We start from the raw sequence: 19862 nt of genomic DNA on the forward strand, positions 1-19862 counted from the left end.
TGGTAGTCGAGGAGAGATAGAAGCACGAATGGCGAGCTCAGAGTCCCTTATCAGTAAACGCCCCATATGGGGCCGCATACACGTGACCGTGCCACTCGGCGCCACGTAGGGTGATCCGCCGCTGCGGGCTGGACACAGCCTTTCGTTATTCGGTTACGAGATCCTATTCAACGACGACGAGTACATGGGTGTAATCAACTTCATTGTCGACTGGTAACTCGACTGGTCATTTATATTCTATCTGCTGGACCAGTCCCTCAACATGTTGCGTTTGTGATGGATGGAAATCGAAGGTATGCTCGGCATAAACAAGTCGAAGTTTCCGAGGGGCATACAGATGGATTTGGGGCTTAAGCGAGTAAGCGGATCTTAATGTGGCGGTTTGAGGGTACTGAGAAGAGTTGATAGATGCTGGAAATATGCCTCCGGTTGGGCATAAAATGTGTCACAGTCTACGCATTCTCGATTGAGAACTTCAAGAGGCCAAGGGGAGAGGTCGATACACTTATGACACTTGCAAAGAATAAACTGGACGAGCTGTGCTCTCATGGGTATATTTAATAGTTCGTCTTTTGGATGCGCACTAAAACTCAGCGGATGATAGGGACCTGTTAGATAAATACCAAGTTCGCCTCAATGTTCTCGGGAAAACCGAGCTTCTGCCCCCCGACGTCTTGGAAGTTGTACATCGAGCTGAGGCTATGACTGCCAAGCACAATGGGTACGTTTCTCTGGATCCTCTACTCACACTCATCTAAATAATCGGGTTTAGTGCAATCCTGAACATATGCATGCCTTATACGTCCCGCGAAGAAATAACCTCGGCGGTAGAGTCAATTGTGAGGTCTCACCAAAGTGGGGAGATTGAACTAGAGTACGTACTTTGTCTGATTCTGATACCCTCTCATCTTGTTATTAATTTGGGCATTATGATAGTGACATAACCCCTGAAACCCTCGAAGCAAGACTGTACACGAAATTAAGAGATAGCCCAAAACTGGACATCCTTGTAAGAACAAGCGGTGTTCATCGACTGAGCGATTTCTTGCTTTGGCAGGTTCGTCTAGGTCTTTCACCTTCTTTCTGCTTCATTAAATGGTGTGCAGGCATGTGCGGACACGCAAATACACTTTTCCAACGTCTACTGGCCGGATTTTGCTCTCAGAGACCTCGTACCAGTATTATTAGACTACCAAAGGAAGCAATGGGGCTTCTAATTCTCTTCTCACAACTTGTCGCTACTGTACGGACCGGATTCCTATTTTCGCTCACACGAATAAGCATCTGTACAAAATATACCACGTGATAAACCCCCACGCTGTACCGGCCTGAGAATGTCCACCACCCTATCTCTATTCGATTCGAGTCTCCCGCCCTCGGCCGAACTCAATTATATCATCGATTCGTGTAGCTCATTCACGGCTGGCTACCCACCCGAAAATATTTATGTATGGTCACCACTGAACCATAGAGAGGAAATGGGGAATTAACTTGTAAGCGCCTATAGACCGATCATCCTGACGATCCCAAATCTCGCTGGTCGACTGAGCGACATGGCGATCCTGGAATTCAAGAGAGCCAATGGGTGATGCTGAGTTTGGAGAAGCCGAGTGTAGTTAGTGCGTTCTTCTGTTCCTTCCATTCTACTTGCATAATATTAACTCGGGGATTCTAGCAATGATTCGGTTCGGCAAGGTCCGTCTAATTCACTCTCCTCATACATTGGAATAAGTGACGAAGCCGATGCTCAGTTTATGAAAGCTCATCCATGTAATGTCTCGGCGTTCAAGGTCTACGGCGGTCTCGGCACCAAAGATTCCGAAATGCATGAACTTATCCGGGGGAAACTGAGGGACGATGATATTCCTCAAACGTTCACCCTCAACTACAAGACCCCTGGCGCTGGAGTCCCATTCCCATGTCGATACATCAAGATATGTCCGATCTCGTACGTCTGGTTGGAGATTGCTGGTGGTAAAGTATTAACGGAACAATAGACCGCATGGAACTAGCTACAACATGAGCATTTGGCATGTCGGCCTGTCTGGGATTAAGGAGGAAGGATTCGTAAAAAGGGTGTATGATAACTACATCAAGGTATTTTATTCCTCAGCGGTCTAATATTACTCAAAAATGATATGCGTTAAGCATAAAGAAACCCTCGCTCTACACCTGATCCTCAAGCATCTCCGACGCTCGAATTTCCTTGATGCCCACACATCTCTCCTCGCCCAAACCGGCCTCCGAACCGAACATCCAAAAATAACACAACTCCACGATTCACTCGTCCTGAACGCAGACTTGGTCACGACGGAAGCATTAGTCAAGTCGATAGCTGGGGAAGAAGGTTTGTTCGAACATTGCGCGAGAGTTAGTCCTCCTGCGTGTGTTTGGAAACGGATTACTCCTGGTGGAGATTCAGGGAGGACGCCGGTCGGGAGGGGTGGCCATCAATTGTGTTTGGATGTCGAGAGGGCGTCATTTATTTATTTGGTGGCTGGGATGGTTGGTCTTCCTGCCTTTATTATCTTCTACTAACCTCATTCTGGATACAATAGGATCCAAGAACTTATCGGATTTTGGTCCTACACAACTTCTACGAACCAATGGAAACTTATTCATGAAGATACTGCAGCGGTCGGGGGCCCAAGTGCAAGGAGCTGCCACAACATGGTATACTGCCATACTAATCGTACGCTCTACGTACTTGGACAGCTCAAGGACCAACCGAGGCCGAATGGTGGCAACCCTCAACCTCAACGGGCGGATGCGGAATTCTTCAAGTGCTCGTTGGATGCGACAGGTGAAGGTGGGACATGGACGCTGTTGAACCCTAGTGGAGTCGTAAGTCTAGTATGGTTATTTAGAATACTAGCGGATGAGAGGTATAGGAAGCAGCTGGGGGACCTCACTCGATATCCGACCATCAAATGATTATCGACGAGGAAAACAGCCTCATGTACGTATTCGGAGGAAGGATGGAGCACATATCCGACCGGGATGGAATGCATATGTATTCGGGGATGTACTCATTCAACCTGGTGACCGAGACTTGGACGCATATATTGTAGGTCCCCCGCGACTTTTGTTCTCTTCCAGGCTTATGGTTGCGTAGCCACGATCCGGCGCGAAACGACGGTCCTTCTCCGAATCCCATAAACATCTATTCTCGGACAGGTACACTCGCTTTATTTTTCGCAAACCTTGTTGTTTAAAGGGCGAGATTTTCAGGCCACGGAATGGTTCTTTACCCGCCAACTAACGAGATATTCATTGTTGGTGGACGACGGTCGAATCCACGCTGGGTGCCAGACATGTACTCGTTTACACACACCACGCTCGCTACCCAACGGATCCCACTGGACCCATCAATTATACACTCCGTGACCGCGTCGAGGGTATGTATCGATGAAAAGGCTGGAGAGATTTACATGTGAGTTCTTCTCATAGCCTACTCTGCCCCTGGATCTCTCACACGAGTAGATTGATAACACAACATAACGAACGAGATCGCACCCGCGCAGACCCAGCGACATTCATGACGTACCACATTGAAAAAAAGCTATGGGTTCGTTCTGAACCTCGGATTGGGCCACTTAGACCGAGCCCGAGTGGAGATGTATGGGAAAGTCTTGAACTCCCAAGGCCGAGGTCTGCGCATCAGGTTGTGTATGATTCAGCAAATCGTGTGTTTTACATGTTAGTTGTTTTATGCTTGGTCTCCATGAAGAGGAAGCTGATTGGGTTAGGTTCGGCGGCAATTCCGGAGAAGATGGAATCCCAAGACTGAATGATTTATGGAGCATGCGACTAGTTAGGCGAGTGTTCTTGTCTCTTCGGGCGCCGCTTTCAAGCTTATTGTGTCTTTAGACCGACAGTCAGTGAGCTCCTTCGTAAAGCCCTTCTTGCTGTGCGAAAATTCCGGTGCGTTCCTGGTGTTAAGCTACGGGTAACTCCATCTGAATAGTATATAGGTTCAAGCTGATGTGCGACACTGTGCCTCCATTCGAAGCACTCACATACCTGCAAACAGAAGTCTCGGAAGTGGTAGACAGCGACGAAGAACTGGAGGCCGCCAATTTACGAAGTCTACTATCTTATTTATTGAGCCGAACCAGTGATGGCGATACGACTATGAATGGTGATGGTGCCAAAGCAAACGAAGCAACGAGGAAAGAAAGAAGAGAACTATTTGATTTCTTGATGCAGTTTGTGGACCCGGCCGAGAGAGAACCAGAGACTGAGCTCAGGGATATTGTGGAGAATGTCTAGGGCAATTTTTGAATTTTATCGCTATCGTTGATGTCTTGGATATGGAGCAGGAATGATGAATAAGATGATTTTATAATTACCTTGGCCCGTGATCAACCCAGTCCTAACGAGGCAAGCCGCATAGACCCAGCCCAACTGAACACACTAAGAGAAGAGTCCAAGAGGTTTTGTATTGTACTGTAGTACAGACAGGTGATCAAGCTGCTGAGCAGGGTACATACATCCAGAAACGAACAGGCGAACAAGCCAGATATGACAACAAGCCGATAAAAGAGTGCACACCCGATAATGAGTGGTATTTGTACAAATGAGTGAGTTTGGTCCGTGATGAGAGAGATGATATGGAGTAGCTTAAGCAGGAATAACACTTCCTACCATACACAGAAGTGCATACAGTTCCCACCCGTATGCGTTGCTTAGTAGCCACCGAGCTTCAAAGCACCAAGGCACATAACAAACTTGACCTTGACGAGGAGAGCAACGTGGACCTTGGCGAACCTGAACATGGGTGAGTTAACACTGGTGAGTTACAAAAAAATGAGCACACTCACAAGCCAATGCAGATGCCAAGGAAGCCGCCGAAGAAACCTCCGAGGTTGATAATAGCGAAGAGACAAGCCTTGAGGGCAATATCGATCTTGGCAATGAGGCCGAGGAAGACTTCGAATTCAACGTTGCCAGCCCATCTGCCACAGTGAGTAGCAATGGACTAAACCGAAGGTCAATAAGTCGTAAGGTAAAGGTAAAACGGGCCACCACTCACAATAACAATACCAAACCAGATCTTGGCAATGATCAGGAGCTTGCCAGTGAGGAAACCAAACAACCCAATCTTGCAAGCCTGAATAGCACCGATGGCGGCGTACAATATTCCTTCGATATCAACGATAATAGATGCGTAATCTCCACCGCCGAGGCATCCGTCTGAAGAAACGGTTAGTTTGAATATGAAGCAGGATGATGTATAGACTTACCCAACAGTCCGAGCTTAACCTCAATGGCAGCTTGGAGCTGGGTCAGAATCGCTACAACGTCATTACCACCATAGCAGTATTGACCATAGCAGTTGCCGTAGGTAGGGGAGTTGCCATAGGTAGGAGGAGCGCTATAGGTGCGTTCCTCAAGCGATACAACCTCACTCCCAGATGCTGGCGCAGGGGCAGCAATAGGCGAGGCCTGAACAAGGAAGCCAAGAGAGAGGATGATAAAAGCCACAGCGGCGAGGCGAGACATGGTCGACTGGAAGGCCATTGTAAAGGAATGAAAGAACAGTGAAGTTGTTCAAGGGTGGGTTTGTAGTAAGGAAGGGAAGGTAGCTTAAGCTGATGCTGAATACTGTCCGAGGATACCTTGTTTTATACACAAGCCTCTAAGCCAGTCGCGAAGTTTCGATCGAACGCGGCTGATATCTCCAGGTACACTCTACCCCGGCCCATCCATAATCTCGTTCCTGCACACGAGTTTCAGGCGTCGGAACACGATTCGAAGCACCAACACAGTGTGGACAAAAATTGGAGTTGCCATACTAGGTCCTTACCGAGGGATGATTTGATAAATCCCTTAATTCGAAGTACGCCCCAGTCACTCCGGGCCTCGGAACGGGTTGATGGTCTTGAGACGGCCCGGCACATTTGACTGATCTAGGTTGAGAAAGGCCCAGGTTGTTACACCAAAGTAGCGATCCGCTGTAGCAACGGGGTGGAATGATGGAGTGGAAGTAATGTATATGCATATGATCAGCAAGCTAGGTGCACTTCCGCCCCGGCAATCACGGGCGGTTGGTTGCAATGACTACTAATAAAATAAACCATGTTCCGTAGTAGGCCATTTGCAAGGGAGTACTATTATTGCTTGGATGAGGCATACACGTCGAATAATGCGCCGGCGTCCAGAAAATGGAGCATGTGGGGGTCCTTTGGGCCAAGTTGCGATTGAAGCTTTGTACCAAACCGAGGACGATCATACAAAATACGAATTTATACAACAGGTGCCTCATAATGTATTATACAACAAGTGAAAGGTTAACCCCAGGGTTTGTTTCAACGGGTAAGTAACGTCATCTTTTCGTTCCAGCCCGTAACAACAAAACTATTACATGTAAATATGAGCATCAATGGTTCGCGCATGCGTGGAATGAAAGTACGCGACAACGAACATACCCATTTAATAATTTCTAGCCCATATACCGCTGGAGACTATCGAACATTCCAATACAACTGGCAATAAGATTTACGATATAACCGCCGCAGGTCATTGTTAGAGTTTTCTCCGCATCGTCCAATACCGGGAACAGAGCGGCGAAGTACGATGAATAGCGACTGCCATACCATTTGATGCAGTGGTACGTAATGGACTGCTCACATATGTTTGTTGGTTTTTATTTGTGGGCGTCATCTGTGCGTGGATTTACTCACCAAGAGTATCCTTTTGTAAATCTTGAATGCTAAAAACGCTTGTCCCGTTAAAAGTCCCGAGAATCTAATTTTGAATTGCCCTATTGCGGTGCTAGCCGCTTGGATGAGGCACCCTAACCGGACAACTACCAATCTTGGATCCTTCCGTTCGATCAAATATTCGTCTAATTAAGTTGTGGTTTGAACAATCGATTCGTAGGAACCAAGTGAACTTTACCTGCCAAGATATTCTAGTTGGCCTCTTATATCGGTTTCGAGGTGGTTTAGGACTTCAATAGGATTGAGTCCAACATAACAAAACCCCTCGAGGCAACTTTTGCCCTCGAGAATGACCATAGGATCGAGTTCGGTATGATCAAATGAGATTGGCACTGCATCCGATAATCGAATGCAAAGGAGCAGAATGGCAAAGGTCAACGACAGATATGATTTCATAAAGCATAGGCGCATCTTGATGAGCCGTGGTTTTTAGTAATATAAGGTGCTATATAGAAACAGTTGGTCGCCCAAGTTTATTCTGGTGAGACTGAGCTGAAAGGACAGGGCCAATCCACTACGTGAATGTGACGAAGTGTTGGGTTTGGAGATGTAGGTTATATACTCGGACGTTTTCGGACATGGGTTATCCTCCAGGCGATGGGTTTGTGCCTTGAATTTGGACAAAGGGGTAGACTGAACATATCCTTGAGGTCTAGTACCCATTCGATGCAAACATTCAATACAAAATATACCGAGTTTGTAATCACACTAATACTCGCCCCGAACACAATCGCACATCGCCTCGCCCAGTTCTGGGTGCAAATTTCGGGTTGACACCGCGAATCTCTCTATCAAACAACTCAAACTGGCATTCAAACTCGAGAAACTATATAGGTGTAACTTTCGTTTGGGACAAGGTACACTCCGGTATACAGGAGAGACCACGGCGGCGGAAACCTCGCACTCGTTCGTTCAATGGCGGGAAGCATTTAGTTCGATGTGTAGGGCGTACGAACGAGTGGGTAGGCCAGGAGACCTTAATGAGCCCCTGCGCAAACAATTCTGTTTCGTGAAACATGGACTCTTCCTCTCACTACTGGTTAACGCCTATCAGATGTCAAAGGTCACCATTAAGGTATGGTATTGATGGATAATAAATTGAAGGGAGCCGCGTGTGCTAGGGTGACTAAATTCGTAAAGGAGCTAGGCGTTGAAGGGTACCGTACTTACGAAAGGGGAAGTGGGAACCCCAAATGAATTTCGAGGAAAGACATTGTTCGGAAGCCATTGCAAACCTATGGACACGAGCAATAACGCACGTAACATGAAAGTAAGTTACAGCTCGGTCAACTTACACGGGCGGTTAGATGCGAGCTTGGTTATTCAATGCCAGGCGACGTCCCATCTCAAGAGGCACGAAATGTATGCGCAGAATAGCAAGCGTTTAAACGCGATCACCTGGAGCCAGTTATCAACATGTGTAATCATATTTATGATGCTCTGTTAAGTTCGGGAATTTGCAATTGTTTCATAAGTGAGTTTCGCAAATCTCGGATGTGGTCTCTACGAATTATATCATTGTAATCCACCCAGCATAAGATAACCAAAAAAAAAAAACGCAATGAGACACCAATAAAGTTAAACAGAAAAGACGAGAATACGAGCCCGAGTAATACAACAAAAAAGATACACGGAAACACGAGTGGATACTTCAAGATCCGATCAATAAAAGAAGGTGGGGAAGGTATAAAACGAGCGACTGTGGTATGTGGGAATAGTACCTAGTAATACTAGGCTACAAGTAGGAATAAGTCATGTACCTTATTTACTCGGTCAAAGTCATGTTTTCGGCCTCCAGTGCCATGCTCAATGCCCGGGAGATTCTTCTGTCGGTGGTAACCGGAGCAGGCGCTGGAACCGAAGCAGGTCGTCGTGCTGAGGGCAAGCCCAGCCCAAGAGCTCTAAGCTCTGGGCGTGCATTGGACGTGACTCCTAGGCCTTCATTAGGTGCTGACGTTTCCGTGATCCGCTCCAATGGGAGCGATGGAAGCCGTGCAGGCGGTGTCATCATCGAGCGAATCGGGGGTGTGGAAGCCGATCGCGATGGGTCCATCCACCCATTGAGCCCAGTTACAGTCTGGAATACGCCGAGTTCTCGGCGGAGATCGACTCCCTGTGCTCGCGCTTGGTCGCGCTCCCGTTCAGTTTGCGCCAGTTTCTATTGACGGCTTTAGTTTGGTCCGAATGAATTTGGATGAACGGCATACCTGCGCCATCTGGTCGAGTTCAGCCTTAATCTCCTCGACGTATTTGAGTTTTTGATTGGCATTCGAGACACCCAGGGCCGCCTCACTCGCTTTCTGGAGTTTGTCAAGCTCTCTGTCACTCAAACCAAGCTGGACGACTTCTCCAACCAGAGTGTTGTAAGCTTCCTCGTATCTATCAGCCCTATCGAGTGCCTCCATCATCCTGTGCGTGAAATATTAGTTAGAACCAACGCACTCCAAGACCGAGATGTCGCTTACTCGTCGATATCCTCCCTCAATTCATCTTCAATGGTCTTGGCCTGGACCAATCGCCTCTCCGCTCGCTTTACATTCTCCCTCTCATCCTGCAAGTCCTTTTCCAATCGAGCGATCTGAGTACGCAAAGCATCCATTTGCTCTCGTAGAGAATGCTCGCGTGCCTGAAGCCCGTTGAGCAAAACAGCCCGAGCCTCATGCTCGGCGGCTGCTCGAGCCGTCTCCTCCATTGTTTGTTTGTAGGCTGTAAATTCAGCCTGTAGTTGTTTATGTTCTGCCTCAAGCCGAGAAAGTTCGGCCTGTGCCTTGGTATGGGACGGATCCACGTTAGGGATGATAGTACGAGAACGGAGGTGCGCAATTTCGGCCTCGAGACTTGCATATTCAACTTGGAGCTCTTGGTATGCGACAATCTGATGGTTGTGCTCCTCGGCTTCCATCGCAGCGTCAACAAGATCTTGTTCTAGCGACTCTTGTTCCTCCCGGAGTGTTGCACATTCGGCGCGTAGTTTAATAAGTTCAAGTTCTTCGGAACGGGAAAGGTTGGAAGCGGAAGGTAACGAAGTGTCAGCGATAGAGGTGTGGACGTCGTTCGAGAATAATCGGAGCTTCTGGACCTCCATAAGACGCATCTCGCGTTGTCCTTCCAAAACGGCTATGACGAGCTCATCTAGATCGGTTTGTGAACTATCCCTTTCAGCGTAAGTGGTATGCCGATATTTCCCCCACTCTGAATATACTGGATCCCGTTGAATGCCAAGTTCCTCTGCTAAGCTACGTTTCTCCTCTTCAGCCCAAACCGCCATTTGCTCCAATGTCGCTATCTTCCTTCCTTTATCCCGGAGTTCGCCCTCCAACGCCTGGATCTCCTTATCCTTGGCCTGCGAATTCGCGTGTAATTGGCCGTATGCAACAGCAAATCTTTCCAGTAGCACTTTAGCGTAGGCAAGCTCCTTGGATGTCTCTTCGTTACTTGCTGCTTGAGAGACCTCTAAGGCTTCCATTTCGATTTCAGTATCGCGTGCCTGTTGTTCTGCAACTCGAACTCGTTCCTTGTATGCTTTGACTCGCTTGTCGTATACTTGCATTCGCCCCTCGTAGACCTGCGCCTGAGCCTCGGCAGTCGCCAGCTCCTCTTCGAGCTCCCGAATCCGCAAGTCCCGCTCTTGAATTCGAACTTCGAGGTCCCGCGCACGAGTTTCAAACCGTCTGGATGTATCTCGCTCACGCAATCGAGCCGAATGTTCGCCGACAGTCGTACGAGCTATTTCAAGCTGGGATTGGAGGGACGATATTTCCATTGTGAGCTAATGAACAGACAGTAAACACAGACAACTCTGTTTAGACGTTGAAAGATTAGATACCTTTCGCTTTTCATCATTGTGTATTCGCTCTATGTCCTCCAGCTTCCGCTCGGCCCCAGCGAGCTTACCAATTCGCTCATTTAATTGTTTTAATGCCGATTCAGATTTTTCGAGCTATAGCCATGTTAGTCTGAGCCCGAGTCAGTACTTGACTGGTAACGCACCGCTGTTCGGAGAGCGGCTTCTCGTTGGGAGACCATCCCTACACATCAAGTCAAGACCCGTTGAATCCCGGACAGCCAAATAAACTTACGATGTTCTCTCTCAGCCTCTGCATGTTCGCTATCCCTGGTCAATTTTTCTCGTACAAGATCTTGGACCCTTGACTCGAGTTGGGACGCCTTTTCCTGTGACTTGTGAAGTTCACGCTGGTGTTCTTTGCGAAGTTTAGCATTCTCCGTTCGGAGTGTATCAACCTGGCAGCCCAAGTGAGAGACTACAGCCAGCAAGTTGACAAATGATCTTACCTGTGCTCGAAGCGCAGCAGCTCCCAAGGTAGGCTGTGAACCAGATACCTTACGTGTTGATACTGATGACGGTTGGTTCGGATCTTTCTTTACCGACAACCGAGGAAGGCCAGAGGCTGAGAAGAGACCCTCAGTGAGCAATTCAAGCGGCCGATGCTCAGTACTTACGCAAGACGTTTTCCTTTCCCTTGTGCGACTGGATGCGCAGGACGCCCTGCTTGGGGGCATCCATGGTGGGGGAATCAAGGCTCCGTGCTGCAGCGAATAGGTAGCTTGAGATATGGGCATAGGGCGGTGAATTTATCAACTTACTGGAATTATTGTCCGCAAATGGATGCCTCGCTGTAGTGGGATGGGCTATGGTGATCATAACCCCAAAATCCCGTGTCCAAGACGAATTGAGGGTTGAGCCAAGAATGTCAACATCAACATTCACGTGACCAAACGCGCATCACTAATTTATTGATCAACAGAAGCATATGACGCGGCACACGAGCCGGGAATAAGGAGTAGGTATATAATTATATCTGAACGACAAATCTAAACGTATGTACGAAGAGAATTGATTTCCCAGTAGGCCTCTACAAACTCTTTCGGATTATTGTTGACGACTGATTGTGTCCGGATTTTGTCAGCATGCTTCTACGGGTCTCCTAATTGAACTTACAATCGATACAAGTCCCAGGACAACCTGATTTGGGGTATTCACTCCCTGCCCAGTCTCCCTGTATATCACTTGTTAACTAGAAGAATTCACCAATAAAAAAAACGACATACACAAAAAGTCAGATCAAAGACAATTTCGTGCGGTCCGAAGTGGCTCTTCATATCACAATTCTCAGCGGGGAAATCGGCTACAGGTAGGCCCCAGCACTCAGGTTGCACAGTTTTGGAACCCATTCGGACTTCTTCTGGGATCAAAATATCATTACGGCCCCAGAACCAGACACTGACACCCTGCTCGGTGCGGCGCATTGCAAACCTGGTGACCAACCCAGTCAGACTATATGCACGCTAATGTCCCCTGAACACATACCACCCCCCACCCATTTTGTTAAACCTCTGTCCAAAAGAGCCTTGTCTGAATTTGACACCACAACCTTGATTGTTATTCTGCTTGGCGTCACACTCGTTGCTTTCTCCGACGCCTGTCATGACACGGACAGCGCCTGTCATATTGCACCCTGGAGTCGTATGAAGAGAGGCGAGATTGTACGAGCGCTTGTTGATCCCTTCGATAATGTCGATCTCACCTCCCTGTGGCCATCTCCCTGTTCAACAGACTCGTGGGGACATAGTTGGTTCCATGGGTCCTTTTATTGCTTACCGCTGGTTGTGACGGTCCAGAACGCGGGCCAAGTACCGCACCCGGTGGGCATGTGAGTCAGATCGAGAATCAAGACCGAGTCTTCGTAATGTTGCTTGGAGGCAACGCGAATGCTATCCCGTCCCCTTGGGTGAGATTTGGAGTTGTTGACCGCATCAGCGCGCATAACGAATTTAGACTCGGATGCATAGGTAAGGTTGTTCGTTTTGGCGTAACCTTGGTCAACATAACTGGGCGTATGATGGGTTCAGATCGATTGGCCAGCCAATAAGCCAGGCTGTGAAAATAGAAAGTGGGCTCACGTACTTGACTCTTCCGTGGGTTGGATCGTTGAATGTCTGAAAATTGAAAACATCATAGAATTTGTTGCCGATTATCTCTTCTCTTACTTGGAACGAGCGAAAATTGGCGATTGGGCCAGGAAATGAGAGTATGGGGAGCGAACATGTAACCAAAAGCGGAAAGGAGAGTAGAATAAACGAGGGGTAATGAAGCATCTGGGACCAACGAAGAATGTTTCAAGTTAGTGAGCTAGTAATAGTTGATGGGAGCGAGAAGTGAAACGAGTGTGATGATAGTCAATGGAACAGCGTGATTTGGTTTATGGAACTAAAGTTACCCAACCCCCTGAAACATCCCCCTATTCATGGCTACCACGTGACAACGCAGGATCGAAACCACATCTACTGCCACTGTACAAGGTTATAATGCTGAAAATCAGTGTGTGTGTTTAAGTGAGAATTGAGTTGAAATCAAGGTCAATATATACTGATTTTAGGTATCAATTCTTCCATAGTCTGATTCATGCTGAGGGAGGCATACTAACATTGAAATGTTCAGGCCATATCCTACTGAAAAAAGGAATCTTTTACTGATGTACTGATTTTCAGGATCTTATCACACCACAGTGGCGCTGGTGCCATTGCTCTTCAGAAACGCCAAGATTGGATCGAAATAACCGAGCTGAACACATATGACTCCAAGCCGCTAGCAATCGTGGGGGAGTGGCTACCAGTATGGCAGGCGTCGCGGGAAGGCGACGGTATACGTAGTATATATTGTAAATCAAAGGTGAGTAGCACCAACATTATTGGTGCGGAGTCGATCATGTATGAGCTACAATGCAACAAACCCAGCCCGTCTCAGTCGGGAACTCTGCTCAATGGATGTTGTGACCAACCGAAGCTGGAGACCGGAGGTTCAGCTTAATGGGGTATGATAATGCGGGCATGGGCCCGATTAACCGGGGCTATTTTTGTAGATACTTGTCCCGTGATCTGATCCGACTAATGTGCTCGGCCACAAATGACCATGTGGAATCCGATGGGTTGACCACACACATCCCTCGCCACCTGACCGGTGCTCTTAGTGGTGGAGAGCTGCGAGGCTACATATATATATCGGTTAAGGTAGCATTGCAAAATAGCCACGAGGTTTGAACAACTATAGGGTTGTGAATTATAACCTTGTATGATATTAGTAATGACTTGCGCACTCGAAAATGGTCCATCTGCACTGGCCTCAAAACTCTTCCAGTAGGTATAAATCGGACAACTCGGGCGACCGGGCTGGGATGACCAGAAGTCCGCATATACGTACTATATGGGGAATCGTCGTCAAGTCCATGGCACACATAGCCACTCATCATCCTTCGGAAAAGCGTGTCGCGGTGTACGCAGACTATGGGGCGCGAAATCACGAGTGTCTTCCGATGAAGTACTCGGACATACCTTTGCGTCCAATTCTCATTGGCCTCGTCGGCTTGGATGAACGAGTACAACGTGGAATAGTTGATAGTAAACAGAGGTATAAATATGGCTCATGAGATCCTCAGGTTTAGTATCACCTGTTTGTTCCCAACTTCAAGGCATCTGCTATGCGTCGTGAGCCGAACTCGAAGCCACTGTCGACTATATATAATTTACTAACTTTTGTGTTTAGTTACTTTTGCTACAGTCGTCGTCCTTGTCGGTTTAGCCGCTGCTACTCCTACTCCGGTCGAGGAGAAGCGTCTTGATTGCTACAACAGCTGTAAGTCTTTGAACAATAAAATGAGGTATTAATCGAGATTGATAGTTACTGGTATTTTAGGCATGCAAACATGTTCTCCTCCTGGCGCTGCCATCTGTGAGTCAGACCCCCCCCCCACTATGACGTGCTTGACTTATTCACCCTCGTTATAAGGCTCAATTCTCTGCGGACAGCAGTGCAAGTAGATACTATGGGCTCTACAAAATCTTTTTATTACATTTGTGAATGGAGATTTGATTGATGGTGTACGTTTGTGAGAGACCACATATTCGCATACGGCGAATCAGTTATTTTCGCGATATACGAATCCGGAAACTCAAGCCTGTCTCCCTCGGGGCGAAGTGAGCTTTTCTCTCCTGGGCTTCATTCGCGTTAAGGTATATAATGGCTGCTCGTCATCCCATCTCACTAGAACTTCAGTCATTCATGTACAATTAGGACTCCCGTCGATGGCTCTCTTGAATCCTCACTCCCCAGTCCCTTCTACTTGTTGCTGAGCTGCAATTTTTAATACTCTGCTCCTTAATTTTCCCGCTTAATTCGAGCAATCAACTAACAATACAACACTAATATCCAGTTTCATGCTATGTGCCTATCATTTAAGCATACTATAACTCGGAGCTGATTTATGCACGACAAGTAAAACCACGATGATCGTACACGTATGCCTCTTATGACAAAATCTTGTTGCCTATAAGTATAATTATAAACGAGTCGACCAAGTCATTCAGCTACTAATACCCAATGGTTGTTAATAGCATCTTCTGAGTCGTTCATTATCATCCACGACGAACCTGTCTGAAAGTGACGCCTACCGTTTTCTTGCTCCAAGCATGGTAAATACAGTGGTGTACACAATATACTTGACTCCTTAGTCGCAGCCAGCTTAGCAGAAATATGCATGTCATGTCCGACTTGGCCTCAAAGTCGGAGATTTATCCTGATGGAGTACTGAGTGTACATACCTTTGAATGATGGAAATTATTTTTGGTCACGTTTGCTTGGTGATCTCGTTCGATTCGCGTGGTCATAATGACCTTGTGGATCTGATCCGTTGATATCGCTCAACTGACTCATGTTCCAGAGGCGTGGGTTGTGAGACACACAAGGTGGTATTAAAAATGGGCATTATACGCCAACGCCCATAGACTTGTGGGCGATAGCTTCATGGTGTGCTCGCGACTGCATGTGTACTCGAAAATCAGCAACGCACAAATCAGACCTTCGGTTCTTCCCAGTAATATGCAGCGGGCAACTCGGACAACTGGCGTCATGATGACCAGAAATGCCTTGATATACGCACCATATGGGAAATCGCCATCAGCACCACAGCTCATAGAATCAATAGTTATCCTCCGAGAAAGCATGTCGTGGCTCAAGTTGAGTGTGGAAAATAGTGTCACGGGAGTTTGTCAAGACATTGCTCGGAAATAGCTCTGTGCCGACCTCGCTACTCGCCTTGCTCGGCTTGAGGAGGGGGGTTGAAAGGTTCATCGTCGAGGATGGATTAAAGTATATAAAGCAGTCGAATATAGCTTCAATGTGAGTATCATCCATAAAATATTCGCGCCTTTCCAAGTGTATGCTTACGTCCCGCTATGCGTCGTGAGTCGGATTCAAAACTACTATCAACCTTCATGCACTGACCTTTGATTTTAGTCACTTTTTCTACCGTCCTCGTCGCCCTTATTGGCCTGGCCATTGCCACCCTGCCCCAGTAGAGGAGAGGCGTCTTTATTGCTATAACAGTTGTAAGTCCTCTAGCAATAAGATGTGATGGTGGTCGAGATTAAGAGCTACTGGTATTTCAGGCATGCAGTCCTGCTCTCCCCCTGGCTCCGGGACCTGTAAGTCATTCCTCATTCTAATGGCGTGATTCAATTGTTAATTTCGATTTCAAGCCTCTATCGTTTGCGTAAATCAGTGCAAGTAAATATTGGGGTTCTCTGAGCTTTTTTTGTACTAGTATATTAAGCTTATGAATGAAACTCTGTCATACACCGTAAGTTTGCGAGTGGCTGCATGTAAATGCACGACAAACTCTGGTGACACATGTAACTCACAAAGCTAGAGAAACCGAATATGCTTCCTTCGGATGGAAAGGTTTATTCTCGTGTAGATGCCATCCATCTCTAAGGAGCTGATAAAGACAAAGATAATATCCGAGCCAAGGGCAAAAGTAACCGCATCAATATACGAGAAAAATCCCTAGAGTCTAAGCAAGCGACCCCTATCCGTAGCATTCACGTATCTTTCGAAACCCAAGACAATTTCTCTACGGGTTCTTGCAAGCTATTATCGTCTGGGGCGTTTCTGACAACCAAAAGCGCCGAGCGTTGCCACGTGACAGCATCCAACCATTCCCACAACAACCGTCACATTCTTGGGCTCAAACCGCTCATCGTTGGCAGATTCTAGAACTTTACGCATTATGGATCATTCGATGCACCATATGGAAATGGACCACGGGGGACATGGTGGCCATGGTGGACACGGAGACATGGATATGGGCCCCAAGTGTGATGAACATGCTGTGGAATACGCAGTAAGCAATGACTAATTTCTTACTACTCGCAGTACAGAACTAATGCCTCATTTTCACTAGAATCATTGATACTTGCATCGTGTTCAAGAGTGGGTGCTTACATTTCCTATGACCCAAAACGCCGCGGCACTGACTTCCACGCATTTGATAGCACATTTCGTCCAATGGAACATTCTTCATCTCGTTTGTGGCGATTGTTCTTCTGGGTGTGGCGTATGAATGGCTGCGTCGGGCACAAACAATCTCGACGTCCGAATTGCGCGTTCAATTGCAAAGGGAAAGACAAGCGCGATCCGGGCTGAGAGTCCGGCCGAGGACGAGCCATTGAATCCTCGGGTGTTTAAGCAACCAATGGTGTAAGTCGTAACGTCATAATGTGGAGGCAATATGAGTTACTAATAATTCCTCGGGCATCGGTCGTATTAGTGCCACTCTGTCGCCTGGCGCTCGCATATCTCGGGCAGCATTGTATGGAGCCCAAGTATTCTTATCCTTCTTCCTCATGGTGAGTAAACCTCCGCTATGACTGACAAGTGACTAACCTATTCCGGGCGTAGCTCGTTTTCATGACCTACAATGTAAGCTTCTGAGAAAATCAATTATCATTTATCACTGATCGTGTTGCTTCTACAGGCATACCTCATTCTAGCCGTCGTTCTGGGTGCGGCGATTGGACACTATGTGTTTGGGGCTCAGATGGATGCTGAAGCCGTTCTCAGTAATGCAGGGGTTGGTGCAAAAGGGATGGCTTGTCATTAACGACGGTATGATCGCTGAGGGGTTTCTGGTTATTCTTTTTGTTGGCCCTGTATTACTCGGTCGCTGTAAATCTCTTCTGGAATGAAATCTTCTCTGCTCTGTCATGCGGTCAGTTACGAAGAAAATCGCCGCCAACTCAGGTGTTGATTTTCCATTTAATCCAAGGCGCTTCTGGTCCAGATCTCGAATTTTCAGGTTCAGGAGCTTAGGTTCTACTTGGCTCGATCCAGGAGCAAGCCCAATCACGGAACAAGCGCCCAACCACGAGCCTAAACGTTGGCCGTTTCGCCACGACGCACAAACCGACGTTTAAAAAAATTCGTGTAAAAAGCCAGCCTACATATACTCCGTATAACACGGTGGTAGCACACGGCGATTCTTACAGAAATAAAAACAGGCACTATGCACGGAAGAAATCCAGCGTGAATTTAATCTTCATCTTCCTCTTCGCCTGGCTTCAGGCCAGCCCTGGCGTGCGCTTCAGTGAAGAGTAGTCGACTTGTGGACGATTACGACGGCTACGACCTTCAGGGATAATCGCTTTAGGATCAATCTCGTTGAGCTATATTATGATACATTGGTCAATATCCAAGATGAATGCGCGATCTGTGTGAATAATAACCACTTACATCTTCATCATCTTCATCATCTTCGTCGTCATCATCTTCCTCATCATCATCGTCCTCGTCCTCGTCCTCATCCTCATCCTCATTTTCATCTATGTCCATAGAATCATCTGCAGCAGCGGCTTTCCCTTTTCCTTTGCTTGCAGGAGAGGACGCGGGGTTGGGGTTAGTGTTTGAGTAGCAGCGGAGTCAGCAACACCAACTGCAGTGGTTTCACTATTCACATAAACGCGAAATTAGCATATTGACGCGTCTAAAATATGGTTTTTGACTTACCCCGTGGGTTTGATAGAGTCAGACATGATGCTTTGTGTGAAGGTAAAACTGGACACACAAAGTGCAGTTGCAAACCAAAACGCGTTCCCTGGCGTCACGTGAAGTACCGACGTAAGCACGCCACAACACATTGCGCCACCCTCAAATGTGCGCGGCTTGTTGATCGGGGTGATCATCATTACAATAGGCCAGACCAATCCGGAGCGGACTCAGGTTTTTTAATTGAGGCACGATGAATACACATGTAGGCGACCATGGCTCATTCCGGTCGAGTAGGACCGGCGAATAAAGCGCTCATAATGGGCGAGGTACGAGATTAAACACTACGCGCTCGTGACTACACATTTACAGTATTCAGTTGTATTGTGGGATAGACCAAGTTTTCTCCATACAAGACTCACCTAAAATTAATGCCCGATGCAATCCGGCTGGCGTCGTTGAATACGGCGTAGATCACCGGACTGATTCAGTCCCGAATTCCCTAAAGAAGCCATTTCCTATTTTTTGCCGACGGCATGGATGAAACTCACATGATTGACTCGGTGAGCCATCGGTGCGCGAGCTTGGGCGCTTGTGTGTTACAGAGGTGTCGTAAATGTCAAATGGGATCGACGGTCGATGAGGATCTCTAGTCTGGGGGAGCAAGGATCATTTAGACAGGGCGGGCCCGATGGTACTATAGATGTACTGCCACGATACACGAGTCTAAAACATGTGCGTGTGTTTCTGTCGGAAACTGATACAGGAGCAGATGCAGCAAGGCGGATTGTCCTGCCAGACCTATTCTTGAGCGCTCGAGTGGTGCTTCCAGGCTAGACGACTCGTTTTTCAAGCGCGTGCCGAGCGAATTCACATTGCCCCGGAGGCGGGAGTTGGGACCCGCCAGCATTAATGGTAATAGCAAATTTTATGTCATGTAATGCGCACCGAGCGGATTTAGTCAGACCGCTACAGTAGTGTCACACAGAGATCACTATCTCCTGTTACCACGGAGACACACGCATGCGCGTCGGAAGACATACGCAACTGAGCCACGCCAGCGCGAGGGATATTACTAGTAGTGGATACTGCGAAAAACGCCGAGCCAGGTTCGGATCAACCCCAAATTAGGCAGGTTGAGATACGTTAGGATCTTGCGCGAAAAACGAAATTGCGTTTGTCAGGAGGATTGTCGTTCCAAGAATCGCTGGATTTGGGCTGAGTCAGGTAGACCGCGTCAGGGTGTGACTCGGCGATCCGGCCCAATGTCTGGGCTCATTCACATTTCTCCGCAGCTCATA

At 47.5% G+C, this 19862-nt stretch overlaps 8 protein-coding genes across 8 annotated transcripts; 4 read left to right on the forward strand and 4 right to left on the reverse strand.

Annotated features, from left to right (window-relative positions):
• Positions 1-507: 507 nt before the first annotated feature.
• RhiXN_06256 (dehydrodolichyl diphosphate synthetase) lies at positions 508-1217 on the forward strand (the record flags this gene model as incomplete). The annotated part of the gene is made up of 5 exons (XM_043326072.1): positions 508-551; positions 605-721; positions 773-874; positions 937-1057; positions 1107-1217. The coding sequence occupies 5 exons, from the start codon at positions 508-510 to the stop codon at positions 1215-1217; spliced, it is 495 nt and encodes a 164-aa protein (XP_043181504.1).
• A 117-nt stretch (positions 1218-1334) lies between these two features.
• Positions 1335-4272, forward strand: RhiXN_06257 (Muskelin; the record flags this gene model as incomplete). Its single annotated transcript, XM_043326073.1, has 13 exons — positions 1335-1448; positions 1508-1619; positions 1676-1695; positions 1752-1948; positions 1998-2097; positions 2149-2384; positions 2559-2844; positions 2892-3067; positions 3116-3177; positions 3232-3433; positions 3484-3699; positions 3871-3924; positions 3975-4272. The coding sequence occupies 13 exons, from the start codon at positions 1335-1337 to the stop codon at positions 4270-4272; spliced, it is 2073 nt and encodes a 690-aa protein (XP_043181505.1).
• A 416-nt stretch (positions 4273-4688) lies between these two features.
• On the reverse strand, positions 4689-5523 carry RhiXN_06258 (uncharacterized protein; the record flags this gene model as incomplete). Its single annotated transcript, XM_043326074.1, has 4 exons — positions 4689-4770; positions 4824-4981; positions 5036-5196; positions 5247-5523. The coding sequence occupies 4 exons, from the start codon at positions 5521-5523 to the stop codon at positions 4689-4691; spliced, it is 678 nt and encodes a 225-aa protein (XP_043181506.1).
• A 2967-nt stretch (positions 5524-8490) lies between these two features.
• Positions 8491-11250, reverse strand: RhiXN_06259 (uncharacterized protein; the record flags this gene model as incomplete). The annotated part of the gene is made up of 8 exons (XM_043326075.1): positions 8491-8883; positions 8933-9134; positions 9191-10494; positions 10552-10665; positions 10716-10753; positions 10805-10967; positions 11019-11134; positions 11187-11250. The coding sequence occupies 8 exons, from the start codon at positions 11248-11250 to the stop codon at positions 8491-8493; spliced, it is 2394 nt and encodes a 797-aa protein (XP_043181507.1).
• A 308-nt stretch (positions 11251-11558) lies between these two features.
• Positions 11559-12842, reverse strand: RhiXN_06260 (glycoside hydrolase family 16 protein; the record flags this gene model as incomplete). The annotated part of the gene is made up of 7 exons (XM_043326076.1): positions 11559-11629; positions 11686-11743; positions 11796-12000; positions 12055-12289; positions 12346-12575; positions 12652-12683; positions 12735-12842. 7 exons carry the CDS (start codon positions 12840-12842, stop codon positions 11559-11561), a joined length of 939 nt encoding a protein of 312 aa, XP_043181508.1.
• A 1127-nt stretch (positions 12843-13969) lies between these two features.
• RhiXN_06261 (Ctr domain-containing protein) lies at positions 13970-14561 on the forward strand (the record flags this gene model as incomplete). The annotated part of the gene is made up of 5 exons (XM_043326077.1): positions 13970-14119; positions 14186-14228; positions 14287-14376; positions 14437-14472; positions 14530-14561. The coding sequence occupies 5 exons, from the start codon at positions 13970-13972 to the stop codon at positions 14559-14561; spliced, it is 351 nt and encodes a 116-aa protein (XP_043181509.1).
• Positions 14562-15958: 1397 nt separating this feature from the next.
• Positions 15959-17680, forward strand: RhiXN_06262 (copper transport protein CTR2; the record flags this gene model as incomplete). Its single annotated transcript, XM_043326078.1, has 12 exons — positions 15959-15981; positions 16036-16127; positions 16188-16223; positions 16278-16291; positions 16343-16378; positions 16617-16921; positions 16982-17010; positions 17073-17134; positions 17198-17277; positions 17348-17426; positions 17479-17499; positions 17555-17680. The coding sequence occupies 12 exons, from the start codon at positions 15959-15961 to the stop codon at positions 17678-17680; spliced, it is 903 nt and encodes a 300-aa protein (XP_043181510.1).
• A 457-nt stretch (positions 17681-18137) lies between these two features.
• Positions 18138-18608, reverse strand: RhiXN_06263 (syndecan domain-containing protein; the record flags this gene model as incomplete). Its single annotated transcript, XM_043326079.1, has 4 exons — positions 18138-18242; positions 18310-18398; positions 18461-18522; positions 18583-18608. The coding sequence occupies 4 exons, from the start codon at positions 18606-18608 to the stop codon at positions 18138-18140; spliced, it is 282 nt and encodes a 93-aa protein (XP_043181511.1).
• Positions 18609-19862: the final 1254 nt, after the last annotated feature.

This window comes from Rhizoctonia solani, chromosome 7, assembly GCF_016906535.1.
Source record: "Rhizoctonia solani chromosome 7, complete sequence".
Classification (NCBI taxonomy): Eukaryota; Fungi; Basidiomycota; class Agaricomycetes; order Cantharellales; family Ceratobasidiaceae; genus Rhizoctonia; species Rhizoctonia solani.